The sequence below is a fragment of the Carassius carassius genome, chromosome 45 (assembly GCF_963082965.1).
Source record: "Carassius carassius chromosome 45, fCarCar2.1, whole genome shotgun sequence".
Taxonomy (NCBI): Eukaryota; Metazoa; Chordata; class Actinopteri; order Cypriniformes; family Cyprinidae; genus Carassius; species Carassius carassius.
This window is the reverse complement of record NC_081799.1, coordinates 9,086,515-9,111,463: the sequence shown is the minus strand read 5'-3', so window position 1 is coordinate 9,111,463 and position 24,949 is coordinate 9,086,515. Positions and strand designations below refer to the sequence as shown.

Sequence of the window (24,949 nt, the reverse complement as noted above, 5' to 3'; positions counted from 1 at the left end):
CTCATTTAATACAGCCATAGTGGCTGAGAGAATGGCCATTACAGTAAAAAAAAAAATGTAGCTTTGATATTTTTAGCCACTGATTCCTTGGCCTCCATTATGGAATATTTAGCAACTGAAGTGATAATGAGTATAATGAGTTTAATGATGATGATGATGGCAGGGAATGGTGTAAGATGTTTCCAGGGGAGACCCATGCAGATCGAGTGACTTACCCCATACTGAACAAAGGGGAACACAATCCCATGAGTCTGCAGGGCAAATGGACATTCAGCAGTGGTGAAAAGGATGGGATGATTGGTTAAAAAAAAAGCATGGAGGATGATATAAAAAAAGTCTGTCCAAATATTGAATTCACAAATATGTTGATAAGTCAGTCAATCAAAACTCAAGCAAAATATGTAAAAAAAAAAAAAATATATATATATATATATATATATATATATATATATATATATATATATATATATATATATATATATATACTGTATACATTACCATTTAAAGGTTTGGGTTGAGTAAGATTCATTTTAAAGAAATTACATAAAAATTATGTAATGTAATAATTTGAAATTACATTGCATTGAATTGATTAAAAAGTGACAGTAAAGATAAAAATAATTAGTGCTGTTGAATGATTAATCGCATCCAAAATAAACGTTTGTGTTAATATATAATATATGTGTGCACTGTGTATAAAATAATATCATATTTTCAACAAACATCTGAAGCAGCACAGTCTTTTCACAATTGATAATAATAATAATAAATATTTGTTAAGCAGCAAATCAGCATATTAGAGCGATTTCTGAAGATCATGAGACACTAAATACAGGAATAATGATGCTGAAAATACATCTTTGCATCAAAGGAATAAATTACATTTTATTACATATATTTAAAACAATATATAAACATAAGTTAATGTTCAAATGAAATATTAAATATGTTTATAAATGAGAGATTTAACTTAATGTCCCCATTTAACTTCTGCTGTCTAGGAGAAAGATTTGAGATATTAAAGTCATTTCTTTCTGGGTGATGGTGCTCGATTAATGAAGGATTCAGAAGGACAAATGATCCATTCAAGGTACCTTGCTCCATTTTACCCCAAAAATCATTCTGACTTTTGGGCTCTCAGAGTGAGGTTTGAATTATGATATAACTGGCAAAGAGCGCTTTGAAAAAGTCAGTACAGCCCTGATTTTAGCCTGTTATTGAGCAGCTTTCCTCTTCCCTTCCACAGATGACTTACCCCACCACTTGTATCATCTCATTTAAATTATGCATTAATCCCAGAGTCAGAACTGTCAGCAAACGCACTGCTTAAATGAGTCATAATCTCTCCTTACTGAGTTCCTGAATGCAAAGTTAGCCCATAATTCATGAGAAGAGATGGGGGATATATGCTAATAAAGTGATGGCGGTTAGCATTGGCTAGCAGCACGTGGAGGCATTGGCAGCTGGACATGGCTATAAAAACTGCCAAGCTTGATCCGATTTGTTGCTCCCAGATGCCAGGCAAATTGGACAAGTCCCTGAAATGATTTTCTAGTGTTTGAAGTGTCTGAAGATTATTGTTGATTATGTAAGTGGCTGTGATAGAGAATCGTTCAGAAATGTCCTGCTAACTATGATTAGCCTCAATGCCTCTCATATATTCAGCTCACCTGACACTGCAGGACTGTGATTCTTTGTTAATCTTGTGGAACCAGGAGGTTTGGGCTTTTCTGGCTTCTCCGGCAGTAATGATGTCATCTTTGTCCTGGTCTATACTCTGAAATATGGCCCGTCCTCGATCCCTCTCCTTCGCTGTGAGGATTCTCACCAGAGAATTCTGGATTGAGGAACAACAGAATAATTTACGCAATGCTTTTAGATGAATGGTTGATTATTAATTATAATTTTTTTTCACAATGTTTTTGGTTGAATTTTTCAGAAATTTAGCATTATTCTCGTCGGGAAAAAAGAAGAAATAATTTTCACAATGCTTTTGTTTGAATGATTGAATGCTTATTATAATTTAGCATTTTGGAAGTGTTTCTGTGTTTTTTGGCAAACATAAACAGCCAGTTCTCCAAGATAATGGGACATTTAGAACGTTACAAAATATTTTTATTTCAATCCCATTAGTTAGGGATGAGAACAATCTATTGATTGTTGCACAATTTTTTGTGTAAAGTCTTTAAATGTGCACACGGTTTGAGTTTAGTGTGTACTGTCCTAAAACATCAAATTCCTTTATAAGTGGTCATTGCGCTTTTTCCAAAAACACAAACAAGCTAAATATGTCCATGTCCCACATTACCTCAGTCCGGAACTTCTGCAGCACTGAAAGTGACTCGTGATAGAGGAAGTCCAACCACTCAATCTGACCCTTCTTGTCTGGATCCAGCGCTGCAAACTGGGCCAGAACCTCTTCTTCCTCCTCATCCGTCAAGTCTCTTTCAAAGAGCTGCTTGGTCACAAAGTGCCTGTACTGCAGGAGTTCATCTGACACCAGGCACGACTCTGAGCAGAACGTAGGTGAGAGGAGACTTACTGCATCATCAATCAATGGAAACAGGTCAGGCTTAATTACAGTACTGACGTGATAAATTAGTAAACCTTTAATTAGCTTCCTTAATTTACTGCACAAAGACATATTTAAACCAGAATCTAGAGGAGGATGTTAAAATAGGACTGAGAGAAACACCTGGGATGATCTTGCACTGTTTGAAGGTTTCTATCAGACTGTACATCTCTTCTTCAGTAAGCAGCAGGTTCACATTATCCTGAGGGAGGAAGAGGAAGAGTCTTTCAGTTCTGGTTGAACAGACACTACACTTTAAAGAGAATAGTCAATTATACTGCTTCCTTGCTTGTGGACTTACGGTTGAAACAACTAGAAATTCATTCTTAATATTAGTACTAATACAGTAAGATGCATTGTGCATTAACTCAAACGTCAGATATTTATAAATGAGTTTAGAATAAACAGGATAATGAAACAAAATCATGAAAAGGTATGAAGCCATCTGCCTTCCAGCTGACTTCTGTGACCTTTATTTACATGTTTGTTTGTTCATTTGCTCATTTGTTCGGTCGTTCGTTCAACAATTGTAAAACCTAAATGAAATATTTAGTGTTTTAGTGGATTCAGATAAATAAATTGAATTCTATATTTAAAGAGAAACACTTTTGAATTATATAGGCTACTTTTCTAACACTTTTTGATATATACTTATATGCAGGCCTAAATTTTTAATTGAAGAATCACAAATAGAAATAGACTTTTAATTCGGATTGATTGATTGTGCAAAATTTGGTCTACAGGTTATTATAAGTAGCAAAGATTATTATAAATGTACATCTTACTTATGGAATTATAAAAAAAATAATAATAAAAATAACAACATGCCACTGGGTTCCTTCTGCCCCAATTCACTTTGAGGAGAGGGTCACTTTATCACACCGGTCTGACTTGAAATTTTATTTAAAAATAGTAATATATATTTATAACAATAATCCCCCATTAGCAGACAGATTTTAATAACCTTTAATATTCAACATACACAAATAAAATCACAGATCACTATTGCCCAGCATCAAAACATATCATTTAAACTACAAACTGTTCAACCTTAACACGTCTCTAAAATGTTAATGTTCATTTAAATAAAGTCTACTGATCAAAGTTTTCAGTCACTACTCTTCACAATATTTACTGATTAATAATCCCATTCCCAATCACATCGATATTTGCAGAGAAAAGCCCTCAATAATAATAATATATATATATATATATATTTTTTTTTATTACACAGATTAATAAATCATGGAATGGATATTACAAAATGTGGTCTATTTCTTGATGATCTTTCTAAATGAACACATTCAGATGACAACCCTAGTAAAAAGATGTAAAGAAAAGGCTTAATGAGAAAAACATCCTGCACAGAGCCTCAGGGCCCTTCAGACTGAGCCTTAAAAACACATTACATTCATTATCTCCAGCGGCAGGTGTTTCAGTCCCCCCACCCCCCTTTATCTTTCTAAAATGACTAACAATCTCTAAACCAAGGGTAATGAACGACCTGACTAACTCTGCTTTTAAGGAAACCTAATGAGTTTGAGGTGTAAGAGGTGCAGGAAGAAGCTCTCACAGATCAAATGACAGCTTGTCCTTTTATATCAAATTCAGAGCGAGATTTCTTTCTTGACTCGAGCTCTGCCTTCGAAAGAGCACTGTTAGACCCCAGCAGCATTGAGAGTAGCTGTACTTCAATCAGCTTTCCCCAGCATGATGAGAACTAATCTGAACAATGGCACTAGAGCAGATGGGAAGGGTAGCCTTCGTCTCAGAGGTACCTCATTTCCTGTCAACGGTGAATGTGGGATACACTCCCCTTGTCAGGATGATCATTGAAATGAGATTGGATTTCATTTGTGTCGTGTTATCCACAAGCCATTCTCAACAGACATCGGTCAGAGACCCCAAAATGAGGAACAGATGTTATAAACAATGCTTAGCGAGAGGTGGGATTCATTGTGGTCTCTGCAGGTACACAGATGTGATTTGAAATTTGCTTTCTTTGCTCTCGGGTGCACGGTTATGGGCACTTTTTTTCGAGCCAGTAAACACCATGTGACTATGTAGCCACAGGAAAATTACATCATGTCAATACAGATTTGCTGATGGCACCACAACAATGTCCAGTCCCAAGTCATGAAATATGCTGCTTGCAGTGATTCCAGTACACTTTTAAATGGCCATAGATTAAGAAACATGCTTTTTGTCCACTAAATAGTGCAGTTATAACATCTACAAGCTAGGGCAAACTGACCATGCTAAATAACAAAACCTTGCCCTGTTGGATGAAAAAATATTGACATTAAATCAGATGTTGACAGTCGGGTTGTGTGCACTTCCATATTTACTTCACAATAACAAAATTCCAGCAAAATTTCACACACAAAAAAAATTGTCGATTGTCTATTGCCAGTGGAGTAGTGCTATATGTAGCAAACCAAACAGCAAATGCTGCAAATTTGCTTAATCTTTTAATGTGATCCAATGGCAAATCTTTAACCCTTAAGTGACCTTCCCAGATGCTTAAATTTCTATTAAAATAACTAGATTTTGACTGTACAAATTCACCAAATGCGGTGTACCAAAGATAAAAACATCTCAAAAACGTCCTTTCTAAATTCAGAATTTCAATAAATTCACTCACGGATTCACTTTCCAGTTTTAATTCATAGAATATTGCCACTTGCCATTGTGTGGCATTTACTACGTATGTTAAATGAGTGAAAGTACATCAGGAGCTGATATGATTGAGTGGAGGCAGGGCCTAATTTGCATAGCCATGTATACTAAATGAGGTAAGGGTGTAGAATTACATTTAAGCATATTAAGACATAAAGAAATATATATATAATAAAAAACTGTTTAAATATGTCATCGTGATTATCAAAGAAAGAGTTTAAACAGATAAAAGTGACAGCAGGGGGACTTTAGTGTAAAAGCAGAAGCAGCCATTTATAACTTGAATGCAGGAGGCTTCCGTTATCATTTGTTTCCAATTTTTTAAGCCGTACAAAAACATTCCATTATGCTGCTTGATATTGCAAACTGACATTTGTTATCATATTGTTTTTGTTGTTGTTGTTTTGCAAAACAAGGTGGATAGAAGGCGACAGTTTGTGGCAAGTTTGAGAATGCACACACATTTCAAAACCAAACAAGAAAATTAGTTCAAGCTTGTGTAGCTAGAAGCTGTCACATAAATATGTTTTGGGTCTCAACATTTTACTAGTCTTCTCATTTTGTATCTTATGGGTTTGGAACATCATGAGGATGACTAAATGATGACAGAACTTTCTATTTTGGATAGACTATCCCTTTAAGCCTTCATGTTCGCTGAAACTCCAAGAGATTTGAATTTCACAGGACATCCCAAAGATGAAAGCAGCGTAAAGAACACAAGCACAGTTGGACAAGCTAGAGAAAACAACACCGCAGTTTCTGCACAATGCTTCACTGCTGGGTGACATTTTCAAACCACAAACCTTGAAAGATGTCAGAACAAGACGGGGAGAAAATCACCTAATTATGTTCACACAAATAGTACAGCTAGATAGCTATTTAGCAAAACAATACACAACTTATCCCTATTGGCTGTATCTATTTTGCTTCAGCTCACAATTTTCATTGTTAACGTTCCCCATCATCCATGACATCATCTTTATGAGCATATCTCCACACCAGGTGCATGTCATATCAGTTTGAGCTCTTTTATTGTTGTGTTTGGACCAGTAAGGGCTGTAATTATCTAAACTGTCACATGGCTAATTACAAGTGCTGATTCTATTGAATGAAAAGCCCGCATTTGACGCCAAGTGCCAAAATCACTTTGACAACCTGGCCAGGACTCTTAATTAATTTTCCACCATGGTCTTCTCACTAACACTTACTGATGCTAAATTTCATGCTTACAGTTCTCCACTCCGCTATAATTTCCCATTAAGCCTTAGTCTGTCCCAATGCACTGAAATACACTTGAAGATATTAAATGGTATTACATGAAACAAAACATCAGTGTCCCTTGAAAGCAATATAGTAAGCAACAGGCTGAACATCTCTAGTCCTCGACATACTCACGCTTACGCGCACATGTGGATTAGGTTGTAGAGAGGGCAGAGTGAGAAAATTAGACACATAAGCTGTGAAATAGCCCTCCAAGGAAATACGCGCAAAACATTTCAGCAACAACCCAGCAATTCACATATTGTTTCGAGGGATGTGTCCACAGCTGTTAATGTTTGCAATGCACCATGGGATGCAACCCATTTGAGGGTGTGAGTCTAGCTGGAAACCAGCGAGTGCATCTGGAGTGAGTGTAGCAGCAGGAGCTTCGAAAATGTCTTACACTCTCAACAAATGATTTTAGCATCAGCAGCCTGCACGACTGAGATAAGCGCTCTACTTCACTTTGAAGGATGCTTGTGTGCTTTGACAGCCCACTCTGTAATTTTAGTGCCAGACTTCTCTGACGATGGGAGAGAGAGCGCTTTGAACAGAGCCCAGACTCTCTAGCGTAACACACTCATCTTGACACGCTCATCTTGATGCTGACCTTTGAGAGGAGCGTTACGGGGTAAGGATCTGTGGATATAAGCTAGTCAACAGGTGGTCTATATATATGAGCACTCTGTCAGCACTTTTTGCTGGATAGGGATATAAAAGGAAGAGAAAAACGTGGAAATATTTAGTTAAGAAATGTCTTTGGTCTTATTGTGTCTCTGAAACAACTTGTATTTATAGGCGGGGCATTAGGCGATTTTTTTTGTATGCCCAATTCATTTATTTCAACAGGAATTCAGAGCCACTTTTCCACACCTGGGTGAGCCATTCTAAGAACTGCAAGAATGGGAAGTTATGTTTCGGCTTGAGTTTGGTTCGGCACTGCATGTTTATTCTGACAGGCAATAACTGACGTATTTGTTTGGCAAGCTCTGTTATCAGCCCAACAGTGGAACATTGGATCGGCTTGGAATGGCATGATTAAGAAATGAAAACAGTTTGGGTCAACGGTGGAAAAGTGGCTCATGTGATACAGAATTTTTTATTGGGTTAAATCATTTCCCTTTGCAGATTCCACAACGGGTTCGAGTTGGTCACACTAATTTTCTGTGTGAGCTGTGCTTCATACACATTGAAAAATTAACCTTTTTGCTCACAAAAAGCTTGCAGGAAGAGAAGAATTTGTTGAATAAAGTCTTTATTTTAGTTTTTTTTTTTTTTGCAGTCATTAGTGTATCAGTCGAAAAAACACTTTATTTTGATGGCTCCACAACATACTGACTGAGGAACTTTTATGTCAACTTATTCTACTAAACCTAACCTAAGTCTACTCTGAGTGTTAGTAGGCATGTAGTTGCAAGTTAATGAGAATTAGTTGACATGTAGTTGCAAAAGTTACAGTAGCATGTCTGAAGACACAAAAAATAAAGTATAACCAATCAAGTAAGCATTTATAATAATTTAATCAGTCTTTGTGAACATGTAATATTACAGAAATAACTCATTGTTTCACACTGGCAGGAATGAAAAACAGCTAATGATATTGAAATTAAAATAATTCCACCAAAAGTCAACATTTTGTCATTTTTTATTTAACCTCATATAGTTCAAAACCGTCGTTTTTGTTCATGGAAACATTGAAAAGTTTCAAAAGAATTTTCATAATTCTTTCATGATTCTCCATACAGTGGCAGTTTATGGTGACTACATCTGTGACAATCAGCTCATTGTAATTTCTGAGTAAACTTTTCCTTTAAGACAGCCGCACAGATAAACATAAATAAGCTGCTAATTTCTGCAGAACGGATTCTTGCTGCAGACTGAAAGACATTTACTGTAATAACTAGGAGACAACGGCACACAGCCAGGGACTAGAAATGTGCTTGTAAATATGTCTGTGTGTGATAGTGTGTGCATGTATTCATCAAAGAGGAAACTCACGCAGTAATAGCAGCTCCAGCCGCTGGTGGTGTGGGCCGTCTCTCTCATCTCCTGCAGAGCTTCAGTGCTCAGGTAACCCATCTCCCGCAGACAGCCGTCGTGGAAGACCCGCGTGCACATCCGGCAGGGGAACAGATCGTCTGCCGTCCAAACCTCACACACCTCGCACATCTCATCGTTGACGGGCTGATCGCAGTACAATGGGAGACAACACAGATAAATCATCCTAACTTAGCAAAAAGACTCTTATTGATTCACTGAAAAAGGCCATACAGCACACTGAAAATGCATAATCACACATGACAGGAAGTGTGGTGACTCTACGATCAAACTTCTATAGCTCCCTCCACTTGCTGCTTTCCATTAAAGGTCACCGAATATAGAAATAATCTCACTTGACATTCCCTGCTCATTTAAAGTCTCCTATGGTGCAGCTGAATCTGCATGTGGTTTACTTTCATGTCATGATATGTTGATGTCATGCTGCTTTGATGAATGCAGCTCAAGAAAAGGTTTTGCTGATCGCACAAGGGAAATTTGTTTAAAGTTTTATAAATACTAAACTGTGAGAGAAACAAACTGTATAGATGGTATAGACATCTGCCTGTCTGCATGCAGGCCTATGTAATGTATGTATTCATTCATTCACTTTCTTTTTTTGAACTGTTAGACACAATCTACTAACAAAAGGTAGACTACATTAAAGATACATTTTGAAATATATGACTATTTTAACAAAGATAAATTATACAGTACAAAAACACTAAATTAAATTAAATTAAATTAAAATATTAAACTAAAAATATTAATGAATACTATAATAGAATATAAATAATACTTAAGTAACTAAAGTCATTTTTAGCAAGGTTTAATGCTACAAATGAAAGAAGTTAGGAAGTTAGCTTAGCTAGGACAATGTACAGTAGTTTGTTTACACAATTTGCAAAAACACTACTAAAATGTTCATAAGTTACTAGCATTGCAACTTTTTACTCAGTTACCTTTCAACAGGTAATGAGTGTTTAACAAACATGGTCAATCCCTGCTGGAGTCTACTGTCTAACGAGCTCATCTCATTTCATGCTGTTCTTCCTCTCTGCAGCATCGCCCAATAGACACAGACATAATTATTGACAACCTGTCACATTAACGCAACACAGGGTCAGACATTTTAAAACCTTGGAAACGTGCAGAGACAAAACTGTAGTTCAAAGTTTAAATCATTTTCAAGGACTTTTGGTGCACCCCAGCGTCTCCAGAGGAGTTGGGATGATTTGTGAGATGTGATGACTCACGGCAAGTTACAGCACTATACTGCTACTTCTACTTCTGCTGCTAGAAAGGTACAATCACAGCTAAATATTACAATGTGAAAGTACATGGAACACGGAAACCAAGCATTAAAATTAGCTTTACCACTGCTACCTAGTCAACTTCAAGTAACTTGTTAATTTGCGTACTAAATAGGAGCTTTACACACCTTTTTTAAGGATCGTGGAACTAGGAAACCAGGGATCCAATACTTGTCAGATATATCAGATGAATAATTCACCCTATTCTGGCATCGGCACCAGACACACTCAGTCTTTGCTCTTCAGATTGTGACATGTGTCTCTGAGGAGGGTGAGGATTGTGATATGAGCGCGGGGGAGAGCGGTGCTGTATTTAGAAGCGGGACGATCAGAAGAGCCAAAGTACGTCACCTTGCCACTGAGCCTTTAAAAAATCTGAATCAGTACAACCCATTGGTATTTAACTGCTGGAATGGTAGTGGACCTCTACTGTCTGTAGATGATAAAAATAGCACTTTGGCATTTTATGGGCATATATGCAATATATGGATTGTCTTATTATTTTGACTTGACAAAGCCACCCTAATATTTTATTATTGTACACTCTTCGGCACCTTCATCCCGTTCGGCCTGTTTCTAAATGAGCAGACATTTTTGTCACAGCCCGGGTTATTATCGTTAACTAACACTAATAAAAACAATGTTGCGTTCATTGAAATAATCATCAATAATAATAATAATAATTATATATATATATATAAAGGTATATTCTCTTTGAAAAATTTCAATATTTATTATGGTGCATTTACAAAAAGCATTTTGAATAAATTACTAGTTAATTTCACTTATTTCAGTGTAACAGTGAGCACAATTTAAAGTGTTACAGTCCTACCTCTCTGATTTCTCTTCTGACAAAAAAAAAATATATATATATAATCTCAACTTTGTCTCAAAATGTGCTCAAATTTGCCAAAATGCCAAAGCCTGCAATCAAACATTAGAAATTTGACTATAAACTCAAACATTTCTGATCAAATTCTTCCTAAAATCAAATAATCTGATGCTAAGTAGTACTAGTTCTTTACCCTTGATGCATGATAAAAAAAAAATAACCTTTTTCTGAATATGTAAGACAAAGTTTATTCCCCTTTGCCAGAGCAAAAGCACAGTTTTTTTTCTTTCTCACATTTATATTCACCAGCTGTTCAATTTTTCATTCATCTCAGTACTGCCTGTTTGTTTATTCATTTTCCTGAACCATATTTTAACATCTGCAAATGCATCTAGACATAACTCACAAGACAAGCCAAATTGCATCTCATTCAGCCTGCTCTTATGTCTTTTATTTCTGCTGAGAGAGAGACTGCAGGTAAACAAAAGCGTTCTGTTGAAGTGGAGTTGTGTGGAGTGGCTCTTCTCTGGCTCGCTGTGAGGCCTGGCCTCATCACCACAAGCTTCAGTGACCCCAATTAATTTCGGACTGATCCCAGACGTCATCGCAGCTCACCCAGCCAGGTTTTTCCAGCACAGCCTATACCCGCTGCCCACGCACTGTCAACAAACCTGAGCTGCCATTTAGGCTGAGCTGGGATCAGCTTCCCTTACTCACAGACTTGACATTTTCTCACATACAGTATGTGCGTCACAGAGTGGGTTTCAGCTCCGAATGAAAGGAAAACCTCCAACAGCACCCCTCTAATTTCAGCTATAAGGAAAGCCAGACTAGTTTGTATATGTTTTAGGTGAGTTCTTCAATCTCATGCAGTTGTATGGGATTTTTGGATCTAGAAGTGTGGACTCTATGATTGTTGCTGTAATATCTATTTTTTTAGGCCTGGTATATAAATATACAGCAACACCCCCAAACTAATTTTTTAATACCTATTAGTTTAATATACTTTTTATTTAATTAAAACAATAAATACATTTAAATTGAATTATAATAATAAATGATGCTGTGAATTACTATTATAAAAATCTATTTTAAATCATTGTCCAAACTGCTTGTCCAATGTATGTTTAAGGGGATATAATGGTTAATGAGCAATACATTTTTAAAAATTGTCTATTTAATAAAAAATAAACAAATGAACAAAATAAAAATACAATTTATAATAATATAAATATAATATAAGTTATGCTGTTAATTACCATTATATACAAGTTTATATAATTATCTAACCCACTTGTCTAATGTATTGTTAAGGGGATAAAATAAAAAAAAATATTATAATATAATAAAAATTAATTCTAATGTTAATTGTTACTATACTCCCCCCAAAACTATAAAACTAAACAAAAAAAATTAGAAATGCTAAATATTTTTTTTAAATAAACAAATAAAAATAATTAGAAAATTATAACATTAAATTGAGCCATCAGTTACATTCTAAAAATATTTTAGAAAATTTCCCATCCATTCATTCATTTTACAATTCGCTTGTCCTACTGTATGTAGAGTTGAGGGGACATAATAAAAAAAAAGTATTTATAAAACATTTAATAATGTGCATAAATAAAAGAGAAATACTTCTACAGTTAATGCACTTATAATGACAGATGAGCAGGAATGTTTAAAAAACGTTTAAAAACAAACTGTTAAAACATTTTTATTTCATCCATATTACCTGCTCTCTTTGCCCAAGCGGCACATCCAATGGTTGGTCATCGTTGGCCTCTCTCTTTGGCCGCACAAATGCAGGAGGAATGAGCTGATGTGCCTTCTTTAAATCCTCAGGCTCCACCCCCTTCCCATCGCGGAGCCGCCCCCAAGCCTCCTGATTGGCCTTATGCTCCTCTCTAGGCGGAGCTGAGGCCTGCTGATTCGGTAATGACCCTGGTTTGCTGTCCTTGTCTTTCTGTTCAGTCTGCTCCTTGCTTGCCTGGTGGGATCCATCAGCAGATCCATCCCCATTCTCGGCTATGACCTCTTCAGTCGGGGCCCCAGCCGCTGGTGCCGCCCGGTCCTTCAGACCGTCTTTAAATGCAGACACCACCACGCTGCACTTCTGTACCTTCTCCACCTGTTGCTTCTTGGACATCAGCACACCCATGGCTACAAAACAGTAACACAACAAAAGCTATTTTTACCATAAGACATTATTGATTTATATCAGGCTATGCAATCAACAGCGCTGGTGTTTTCAGCAGGTTAAGTTTCAAAACCTACATAATATTAATATAGCAAAGAGAGACTTCTCATGCTTATGCGTTGGTGTTAGCACCCGGTTGCATAACAAATATTAAGGTTGAAAACAAGACATGTTCTATCGACTTTGTCTCTAAATCATTGCTCTGGCAAAATACGCCCACATGCTGGATCAAGCAGATTTTGTGAACCACGGCAAATGTGCCGCAAACCACCTCGCTAGCGTTTTCTTCACACAGATCTCTGATATGATTGATCACTGGCAGGCTTGGTGTGTCTCGTATTGGTCTGCTGCCAACACAGACCATCAATCTTAACTAATGGCAACATGTGGTGACTTGTGATTGCAGTGTGAACAGAGAGCAAAACCAATGCAGAGCTGTTCGATCGCAAGATTTTGTGATTCATGATCAGTGGTGTTTGTTGGTCAGAACTTAAATTCCAATTTAATTCCTGAACTGTTTTGGAATTTTAAAATAAATTTCAACATTTATTATAATGAGAAATAGTTCTTGAACAGCAAGTCAACATATTAGAATGATTTCTGAAGAATCATGTGACACTGAAGACGATCTTCACATAAACCCTTCAGTGCCCTTTCATCAAGTAGGAAATATACAGAAATGTAATAAAGTTATCAAACACTAAATTCTAAATTAAATATAGAAGAATACATAAAGCTACACAAGTTATTGATTTCCTCTTTTTTTCTTTAACACACATCACAGCAGCTGCTTTGTTACATTATTTGGCTGCTATTACTTTAAGAGCTGCAACAGCTGAATGTGACGTGGATCTGATACACATGCACACATAGTTTCATTCACACTTTAATATGAAATAATACAGGCTACAGCGCGCACCACATTTGTGCACATATTTGTGTGTGCAATTGAAGAGCATACGCTATAAGCACATTATAATGGCTCACAGAACAGGAAAACCTAATATAAAAAATATGTTCTACGTCTAAATAAACAATTCTTGTCTAATATAAAAAGACAGAAGTAGCCTTTGTAAGTGGAATCACCAACCCTTGCTCCGCCAATGCTAGTGTAAATTCCTTTTTCTGTTATTCCAGTTCAAATATGTCACAGTGTCTGGTCTGTGTTTCCCTGGGTGTCCACTAGTGGTCTCACTTGCCCATAGTCACCTCACTGCAGGCACTACATTTCCCACAAAGCCGTTGTCCTCTTCATCACTGTTAATTGCACACCTTTTAATTGCACTCAGCCCAGCACCACTGCCCGAGATGGCCGCCGGCCCAGCGCCACAGCACAGGGTGGCCGCCAGCCCAGCGCCACAGCACAAGATGGCCGACGGCACAGCGCCACTGCACCAGATGGCAGCCACAGGTGACTGTCCAGAGTCGAGTCAGGTCCCCGTGGTCCCTCCAGAGTCGAGTCAGGTCCCCGTGGTCCCTCCAGAGTCGAGTCAGGTCCACGTTGACCGTCCTGAGTCGAGTCAGGTCCCCGTTGACCGTCCTGAGTCGAGTCAGGTCCCCGTTGACCGTCCTGAGTCGAGTCAGGTCCCCGTTGACCGTCCTGAGTCGAGTCAGGTCCCCGTTGACCGTCCTGAGTCAAGTCAGGTCCCCGTTGATCGTCCTGAGTCGAGTCAGGTCCCCGTTGACTGTCCAGAGTCGATTCAGGTTCCCGTTGACTGTCCTGAGTCAGGTTAAGTCACCATTAACACTCATGAGTAAAACACAACCACAGTTAGATCTCATGAGTCGAGTCAAGTCAAGTTACCAGTGTTCTTCATGGGCAAGTTCAAGTCACCGGTGTTCTTCATGAGCAAGGGCAAGTCACCAATGATCTTCATGAGCAAAGGCAAGTCACCGTTGATCTTCCTGAGTCAAATCAAATCACCGTTGATCTTCCTGCGTCAAGTCAAGCCACAGTTGATCTTCCTGAACGAAATCAAGCCACAGTTGATCTTCCTGAACCCAGTCAAATCACCACAGATCAACCAGAGCCTCTTCACATCTCTGCTGAACTACCAGAGCCTCTCCACGTCTCTGCTGAACTTCCAGAGCCTCGTCACATCTCAGCCGAACTTCCTGAGGGCTCGTCCTATCCTTTCATGGACATGGAGGCCATCCAGGAACTCACCGCCTGCCCTGTCATGGCCATGGAGACCATCTACCATCTCATCAGGGCCACGGAGGCCACCCTTAACCGGTTCATGTTCTCTATTTCAGTGCCTGATGAAGACCTGAAGGTCGAAACGTTGCTTGAGCTTAATTAAATTCCTCTGGAGCAGTAGATTTCAGTGTGCAGACTTCACTTCTTTATTTGATTATATTATTCAGTTGTCTTGCACCTGCGTCCTATTTGGATGTTTGGGATGTGCACACCCTTTTTGTGTTATTGACTCTATTTCAGGCTTACCCAACCAGACTTGCTCTCCTGTGCCATCGATCCCACTGTGGTGGGCTTCTGTCTCAACCGCACGGCTGTGGTGGTCTTCTGCACCGCCCTGGTGAGCTTCTGTCTCGACCGCACAGCTGTGGTGGTCTTCTGCACCGCCCTGGTGGGCTTCTGTCTCGTCTGCTCGGCTGTGGTGGTCCTCTGCACTGCCCTGGTGGGCTTCTGTCTCGACCACACGGAGGTGGCGGTCCTCTGCGCCGCCCTGGTGGGCATCTGTCTCATCTGCATGGCTGTGGTGGTCTTCTGCGCCGCCCTGGTGGGCCTCTGTCTCGACCGCAAGGGGGTGGTGGTTCTCTGCACCGCCCTGGTGGGCGTCAGTCCCGTCTGCTCGGCTGTGGTGGGCTCCAGTTCCATCTGCGCCATCCCGATGGGCTCCAGTTCCACCTGCTCCACCCTGGATTCCTGCCCTGTCGGCTCTGCCCTGGGCCCCTGAACTTTCCATTTCCTCCTGGCCTCTTTGTTTTGTTGTTGTTTTCGTTGTTGTTGTGGTTTTGTTTTTGTTTTTTGTTGTTGTTGTTTTTTCACTTCCGGTCTCTGTTTCCCTCTATGGACCTGGCCCTCCATCCTTCCCCCTGGTCCTCCGCCGGTCCACCTCCCTCCTGGTCTCGTTGTCGTCATTGTTGTTGTGGTTTTGTTTTTGTTTTGTTTTTGTTTTTCCACTTCCTGTGCCTGTTCCCTTCTATGGACCTGGCCCTCTGTCCCTCCCCCTTATCCTCCACCAGTCCACCTCCCATCTGATCTCTGTGTTCCTTGGTTTGTTCTTGTGTTCGGTGGAGCATCTGGTAGCTGCTCCTTAGAGTGGAGGTAATGTCACAGTGTCTGGTCTGTGTTTCCTTGGGTGTTCACTAGTGGTCTCACTTCCCCATAGTCACCCCACTGCAGCCACTAATTTTCCCACAAAGCCGTTGTCCCCTTCATTACTGTTAATTGCACACCTGTTAATTGCACTCAGCTGTCTCCACTTTCATCGTTTTCACCTGTCTATATAAACTGGTCTGTTTCTATCTGTTTCATGGAGTCCTTGTTTCATGTCACCCTGCTTCTCGTGTTCCCTAGTTGCTTCTCGTGATTCCTTGTGTTTTTCATGTTTCTTGTTTTTTGGACTGCTTTCAATGTTTTTGACCTCCTGCCTGTTTTGGATTTGATTTTGGATTTCCCATTAAATACTGCAACTGGATCTCTCGTCTTGTGTGTGCGTTCGTAAAAAAAAATTACTCAAATAACACTCATTAATTGCTAGAAAGACAATTCTCACATTTCAAACTTTTTCCAATTCTGATCAAAAAACATGGACTGAACAAGCACTAAAAAATGAATTTCAAACATTTAGCTTGGTACATTCCATTCTTGTGTTGAGCATAAACTGTGATTTAGCTTGCCCAGACATCAGATCATCTTGAATGCTTGCTCCATCCATTCAGTCTTTAATCAGGGTAATGGTGTGAAACTGCTTCAGTTGGCATTCTCTCGCCTTCTAAACGCAAAGCACAGCATGCTTCTGAATTTCAATGGATACTGAAATCCTTCTCCCATTTATTCTTAACTATAAACCCAAGCTCTGACCCTTTCTTCTTTCTCTGCACCCACCTAAAAGAGCCACACTGTAACTTCGCTTTTGTCCCTATAGGCAGAGTCTGAGAATGAACTTTAATAATGAGGGAAATCAAGGAGGGGGTGCTGAGCCTCATCTCATCAAAGGCCTGGGAGTGACACAAAGATTTTTGCAGTAATTACCCCCGGCTGTATGATGTATTTTACCCTGTAACAGCTCAGCGTGTTCTGATAGATGTCACATCAGCTGGCTGAGGGAGGTGTGGTTTAATGTCTTGTCACCAAATTAATTAATGCGTATCTCGAAGCCAGCAACAAACTGCATATATTACTGTCTGAGAATAGCATTATATCTCTCTTAAGTCAGTAAAAGGATATTGCAATCTATTTGAGAAAGCTACTTTCAAAGTGTAGCTTGTTAAACAAATGATACTTTTTAAGCAGCTAAATTACAGCCAGGCAAACGTTAAGAAAACCATGAGGATTCCAATTAGGGTGACAGAATAAAACAACATTTAAGCATATTTATTTTCATCAGATACCGACAATAAAACTAACAGTGATTTAGCTGGAATTTGACTCATGTTGTTTTTTTTTAAATAAATGCATTAAATATCTTATTATTTTGTATGCTTGCCTGCTACAACAAAGACCATGATGTAATGAATCAGTGCCAAATGAATCAGTCAGCTTTCAAAATTTAATTATTCATGTGTATCATATATATATATATATATATATACATCATAATTTAATAATTTGCTGCACATCTAAAACAGCTTTCCTTTTACTGACAGGGAAGCAAATTAAAAAGTTAATAGGGACTTTTATCTCACAATCCTGACTTTGTTTTCTCACAATTGTGAAGTGTAAATTTCACAATTCTGCTTTTTTTACATCACAGAATTGCACTTGTGAATTTATATATCAAAATGAAGACTTTTCTTCTAAAATGGCTCAGAATTGCAAGATATAAACTCTCAATTCTGAGAAAAAAATATTTTAAAAAACTGTGTACTTTTGTAGTACAAATGCACAATTCTGTGATGTTTGATATTACAAAACTGTTACAGGTACAAATAGTTTGATTACTCTGCATGAAGCCTGGTCCACTTTGGCAGCTTATGCAACAAAACTGACCACAGGTTATTATTGGTGAAACTCACAGGTGAATCTGAAATCATGCATTCCTCCATTGAAGAGCTCATTGCATCAGCCTGGGAAAGTGTGAACGCAATTTTATTTCCCGGCAGATCTGTACACCCAATGGGCTGAAATTGCATAGAAGCCAGACAACGAGTTCACAGAACTGGTGATTTCAGCCAGCAATATGCATCAGACCATGCATGAACAGACTGATGCTAGAACTAAAACTGTGACACAGACGTAAAACTGTGACTATACAGTGATGGATGAAGAGTCCTTGGAGACAAGAGGCAGAGGAAGAGCGAGAGGTCATCGCAGCTCGCCTCGAGGAGAATAAAAGATGAGAATCTCTCCCCCTGTAATAACGTCTGAGTCAATCCCTTTGTGCAAAGTCTGCAAACCTTATGAAAATGACTTCTGGCTAGAAATCCCACTGCATCCCAACTCTCAGCACAGATTATAACACGTTCATTCCAGTGACAGCTGATGCTTTCAGACGCATGGGAAGCAATTACTGCCGAACAGTGAAATTACTCAATGAAAATAATTGACAAGACTGAGAACTACACTTTTTATCTTTTTTTTAATCTTTTTTATTTCTTATTCCTTTTTATGTTCATAAATTATTTTAAAATGTATTTTTTTTTATGTTTTTGCTCTCTCTTTATGATGTCACTGTAAAACGCTTCCATTTACTATTGTGTATGCTACAAAAATAAAGTTGCCTATAGCCATGGTAAAAGAAAAAAATTGTTACATTTAAGAGTGTTAAATGTATGTATTATAGCAGACAGAAACCCATCAGATTACAAAATGTCCAATAAACAATAAAATATGGACTATTTTATTTTCTTAAAGGGATAGTTTACAAAAAAAATGAAGCTCACACTATGCCTACTTCAACCGCTAGAACGCTATTCTCTCATGAACATGCATACGACAGTCAGTGGAAGCCATGTGGAGGACTTTTTATGAAGAATGGATGCAACCAACATCAGCTACCATTTTAAAGCTTTGAAGAGCCAGGCAGGACCTTTTTTAATATAACTACAATTGTATTCATCTGAAAAAAGAAAGTCATATACACCTAGGATGGCTTGAGGGTGAGTAAATCATGAGGCAATTTTCATTTTTGGAAGAACTATCGCTTTAAATCTCTGCAAGGAAACCTCTGGAAATAGAAAGAACAGCATTTGTATTCCGAGCCACACTTGTGAATTTCAAATGAAAGATTTGCTAATGTTCTATTTTGTGGTAAGTTGGACACAAAGGCTGTAACCACTTAGTCAGAATTGAGGAGGACTAAATGCCACATTGGTCGATCACTAATTTTAATATGGAGATGGAGGTCTGTGGTGATTGAGACCTGAGGAAGTGTTTTTAAAGTAACAGATGGGCTTCTCAAGGTATGTGAATCACCGGATGGTTTTTATTAAAATGATGTAAATGTTTTCCTATATCCACTAGCAAAGATTTGAAATTTATCTCCAGAATATCAAGATGATGCAATAATGAAAACAACACATTACAATAGTTGATGTTGGTTGAGTAAAAAGTCTCAAAGAAAACATTAAATAAATTATTTTTTACTAAAACCCCTACCCAAGCAAATACAAAATTCCCTGACCTGAATTTATACACAAGGCTGACTATTTTTATTGCTCAGGGGAAAGTCGAGGGCCCTGTGAGTGTTTAGATTTGGAGGTTTGCACTAAAGTGTGTACCAAGTCAGCAATCTCACAGAAATAAAATGAGCTCAAAGGATGCAGTGTATTCTGGGCAACGGCTGTCTCACCAACACAGCTCACTAACAGGCCAGCGATACTTCCCTGAAAAATTTAGATGACTCTCCTGAAAAAGAAATGAAGTTGGGGGCTTAGGGGAGACATACATGAAAACTCACATATGTACATGGCTCTACTGTCTCTGTCTCTTTAGTTGGCTTTTGACACAGACTCAGTGCTGCTGATCACATGGTCCTGAACTTAAGCAGACATTTGTGTCACTTAAGAGTTTGTTTCCATATATAGGTGAGTTTACCTATACATGGAAACATTTTTTAAAAATATATAGGGTTTTCATATTTTTATATATCATTTCACAGAAGAGAAATGCGTTAGTTTTACTTTTTATATAGATGGATGGAAGGACAGACAGACAGACAGATCCTTTAGGATAATTAAATCACATTCATTCTGAGAAGCTCTGGTTATTATCTGTGCTTGTTTTTAATATCATGTTGACATATATGTAAACTGTGTAAAATTGTCTCATAAAGTGGGGCTGTGAATTGGAATTTATAGACAATTTATGTGAGGACACCAGGGAGACCGTGACGTCTAATTATCATTCTGTGTGAGGCATCTGTCTGCACAGATGTTCAGCAGAATATGCTTCAGTACATTGACTTCATATAAAGGTAACCATTGCTTCTTCTAAGTGTTCAGTTAAATCTATCTATCATTATATCCTTATATCATTCTATCTATCATTCTATCTATTGTTCTATCATTCTGTCTATCGTTCTATCCATGCACAGACATTGTGTGGTATCTTTTTCAAATATACCAAATATGATTGATAAGAAAAAAATTAACAATAAAAAGCAAGAATAATAGCTACAATACATTTAATAGTGACTTGTAAGAAAAATATTTTGTCAAAATTGAGGCGAGAGAAATGGAGATGCTGATTTGTGAGCAAATGATTCCTTTGAGTCGGTTCTTTTATCATTTGGATCATAAAGGCAGAATAATTCATGAATCTGACTAATAAATATATTTAGAAGATGCTCACAAAACTGAAAATCCTGTGCCTTCTTGAAAACATCTGCTTTGCGGAAGAAAGAAATTCATGCTGCAACACAAAGGTGACTAAATGAACACAGAAAGTTATTTTTTTTTTGGGTGAACTGTCCCTTTAAATTATGAGTAACTTGTAGTGTGGTGAGCTGCGATTTCAACCATCGAGACATTTCAAAAGCTACACTTGTTTCCTACAGCAAAACTTCTGAATGCTAATGTTTAGATGCATTGCACCTACATGTTCACCAATTTTAGTTTTTTCCTCTGATATTATTGTAATACCATGTTTCACAAATCGCCTTCGCACTGTCAAGCTGTCGCTGACTTGAATCCCAACAAACCCTGCCTTTCATGCACTGCTCCTGTGGGGAACCGTTCTGTGAATAGGACAGCGACAAAGCATTCTTTTTTCCATGGGAAATGCTTCCCATTGACGTGAATATCCCATCCCCAAAATCCTGGAACTAATCACACTAACGAGTTCACTAAGGCCACCTTCTGCCAGTGATTGGAATCACAAACACCCACCGAGAAAAAAAGAAAAAAGCTGCCAAACTTCAAAGAAAAAATCGCCAACGCTCTCTAATGAGCAACAAAGTGATTAAACACATAATCTGTTCAATGTGGGCTTGTGTGCTTTGGGAACATTGAATTTTGAATTTTGGGAATATATTAATGCATATATGCCATTGCATCTCATAATGCCTGACTTGAACACTCAGTGGCCCAAAAGCAAAGTGTGCTGTCCAAACTATAAGTACAGGTAGTTGAGATTCCTCTCGCATGCTAGCCTATGGGCTCAGAGGCGTCGCAATTTAGAGGAATTTGAATGTAAATGCCTCTAGAGAGAGGAGCCCCCATGTTGGCATTCAGTTCCTGTCAGGCACTGAGTCTGTGCCAGGCACTCTTCTGAGAGGAGGTGACAATGAGCGCTGTGAGAGAGACGAGGGAACCTGGAGTGTCTGCTGGGTTCCAGAGCTGACACTCATGGTGCATTGTGGGTAGGAGGGCAGACAGGAGAGAACCGAGCACCAAAAAGTGGAGGAAGGTAGGAAGAAGAAGTAGGACAGGGCTAATAGTGGGGGTACATGTCAAATAGATCAACTGAAGCAATACTTATATTGAACAATAACGAATAGCAAGCATGTAATGGTATTACAAAGGCCAAAATAATAGAATGTGATGAAATATATCAATTATTAAATAACAGCAAAGGTGTCATAAACATGCAAGGTGTGTTGGTGGTTTGGAAAAAGTCCAGAAAATGAAATACAGAACGTTCAGATTCAGACACTCCTGTTAACCTACATGATTAGATTAGATTAGATCAGCTTTATTTTCATTATGTTCTCTTTCATTATTTTTATATGCATTATCAGTAATATAGTTTCTTACATGAAGAAAACATATCAATTTTACATCACTGTCAGCAAGCTCTGGTTAAATCAGCTTTATATTCATGTAACAAATTATTATTATTATTATAGATTATACTCATCAACATTTTTTTTTTTAAATGTATATCAACGAATCAACCTAAATACATTAACGGAAACTAACAAGTCATATTTTTATGGGTTAAATCCAGTAGAAATAGCTTGTTAGGGAAATTAATAATAATAATGATAGGAAATGTATTATTGTTGTTGTTGTTGCTGTTGATAGTTTAGTAAAAGTGGTACTAGTACGTATAATGTCATTTATTGCTATTATTATTAATAATTATTTTGCAGGTAGTAATATTTATATTGCTCCTTAAATCTGAAATAATTTTACTTGCAATATTTATAAAACAATGTTACATTTGGCAATATAAAATATTTAAAATCAGATTATTAATTATTAATAATAACAATGATGTTTGTTGTTGTTGTTGTTGTTATTGTTGATGATGCAATTATTACTATTTATAATTATGCGGGTAGTAATACCATAATAATGCTTTTCAAATCTGAAATAATATTACTTAAAATATTTTACATTTAGTAATAAAAATAATAGTATTTATTATTAATATTAATGGTTAATATATTGTTATCTAATCATAAATAAATACATTTGACTGTTTAAATTATATATAATCTTTAAATGTGTCTAAATGTAGTTCTGTCAAATTCTACAGCTACATAATTTTCCCCAAATGTGCGACTTTTCTGACTTCCACTCCTCAATGACTACATAACACCCTACTCGCTCCTGCTGTGACGTCAGAAGTGATGCACAAGGGTCTCACAAAGAGACTGCAATTGAGCCAGAAAAACTTACCTCTGCAGTGCTGCTCACAGGAGCATCTACACTTCGCCACGCACAAGTTATCGTGTGAAGCACTTGACTGCACATCCGACATTAGAAATACGTCACATGCAACATTCGGTGTCAGTGTAACAAAAGTTATAGCGTAAAGTATGGCAGCTAGCTATCAAACCCCAGCCTCATTACATTTCACAGTGGGAAATGATGCAATATAATGCATGGCTCTCATCCACACCCGTCAAAACAGCACTGACCTAGATCGGGTGTTACAGACGGGGTATTTTTCTACACCCACATAAAACTGATGCATGAATGATCTGTCTCTTGAAATTTACGTCCATGCAAGTTGCGTGTGTTTATGACCAGCAATTTGAATGCATGCTCTATGTTGCATTCAATGCACGTCCTGCAAGCTTAACTAAATCTGGACTGTAAAAATCGCAACTCTCTTGATTTAGTTAGTACCTACAGTTAGAAAAGAACTAAGACTAACCTGGAGGAAATGGGATGGTGTTCCGGTACTTGGGACTCGATTTCTTCTGCTCCTCTCTCTCATGCGCTGCCAGCAGTCATTTCAAGGTTTGCTTTCGTCAGTGAAGGCTATGCGTGTGTAATCGCGGCGGTCAGTGTAAAGTGTTTAACCCTGTCAAACAAATATTCCGCAGCCGAGCAAACAGCGTCGTTGTGAGGCACGAGCTGAGGGAGCGGAGGCTGGACAGCTCCGGTGCTGAATTCTGGAGTCTAACTTTGCTCTGGAGACCGTACAGCTCGCATAAATAAACACAACCCTGGTGAAAGTTGTGTCTGCTGCTTCTGCTGACTAGCCCACTAGATTCACGAGGGTCCAGTGTTCTTCGAGCCTCTTCGTGGAACTTGTATTCAGCCTGCGAAAGGAGACGTTTCATTGGTCTGTTCAGATGACGTTGACACTGGGAAATGAGATGACCCAATACACGGAATATGGATGCAAAACTGCTTTAATGAACATACATCGTCTTGTTGATTTTGGGGGGTTGTAATCATTACATTACAATATTTTTACTATCAGTTAAGAATATCTACAACTTAGTATGCCCGATAGCAGGGCATAGTCGCATTGTATGAAGTAAGTTGTCTTAAACAGACCTCAGGGGAGCGCCACATTTAATTGTTGACAGGAACGAAAACGAGGCTGTGATAATCCCATGAAAATGCGTACAAATAGTACGCTAAATAAAGCAGAAAATCGTGGTATTGATACGCAAAAAAATTACTTTGGCGAGCATATGATATGCAGGTGTTTGGCGTGCATTTAACGCAGTTTTCGCGTGCATATACGAAATTTGTTGTCGTGCATGATACGACACGCATTTACCCCACAACCCTACTTTTTGCGGTGCGTGTCAATGTGAAGTATATTTTAAAATATGGCGTCTAACCCGAGGTCAGATAAATGTAAAAAAAAAAAATTTTTGAATTTTTTTTGTCTTGTTTCCATCCAAAATATCTAAAAATACTTAAATCAGGAAGGATTTTCTAGACAAGTGAAAATTAATTATTGAAAAATTTAATATTGAAAACAAGACAATAATTTTTACTCGTCTAGAAAATCCTTCTTTATTTAAGCATTTTTATTTTACCAGAGCGCAATTTTACCAGAGTGCTCAAAATTTCTCAAGTGACCAATCAAAATCAAGTATTCAGAGAGCTGAAACTTAATACAAGTTCATAATATCATGAACTATAGGCTAATTAACATATGTTTTACAAAATACTGACAAACCTAACTTTCTGATCTTCGAAGTTTTTGGCCAATGGGGGAAAGTTAATGTTAATGT

At 38.0% G+C, this 24,949-nt stretch overlaps 1 protein-coding gene across 2 annotated transcripts in view; it reads right to left on the bottom strand.

The window, feature by feature from the left end:
* The window catches only part of LOC132127469 (PHD finger protein 24-like), a 32,186-nt gene extending 8,193 nt beyond the window's left edge, over positions 1-23,993 (bottom strand). The window contains exons 1-7 of one of the 2 annotated variants that reach the window (XM_059539367.1): positions 23,626-23,993; positions 12,429-12,856; positions 8,510-8,695; positions 2,696-2,774; positions 2,309-2,511; positions 1,671-1,837; positions 216-251 (exon numbers count right to left, since the gene is read on the bottom strand). In XM_059539367.1, coding sequence (XP_059395350.1) covers positions 216-251; positions 1,671-1,837; positions 2,309-2,511; positions 2,696-2,774; positions 8,510-8,695; positions 12,429-12,854 — 1,097 coding nt within the window. In that variant the 5' untranslated portion in view covers positions 12,855-12,856; positions 23,626-23,993. The remainder of the gene's footprint in view (positions 1-215; positions 252-1,670; positions 1,838-2,308; positions 2,512-2,695; positions 2,775-8,509; positions 8,696-12,428; positions 12,857-23,625) is intronic. The other variant, XM_059539368.1, reaches the window with a different exon arrangement.
* Positions 23,994-24,949: the final 956 nt, after the last annotated feature.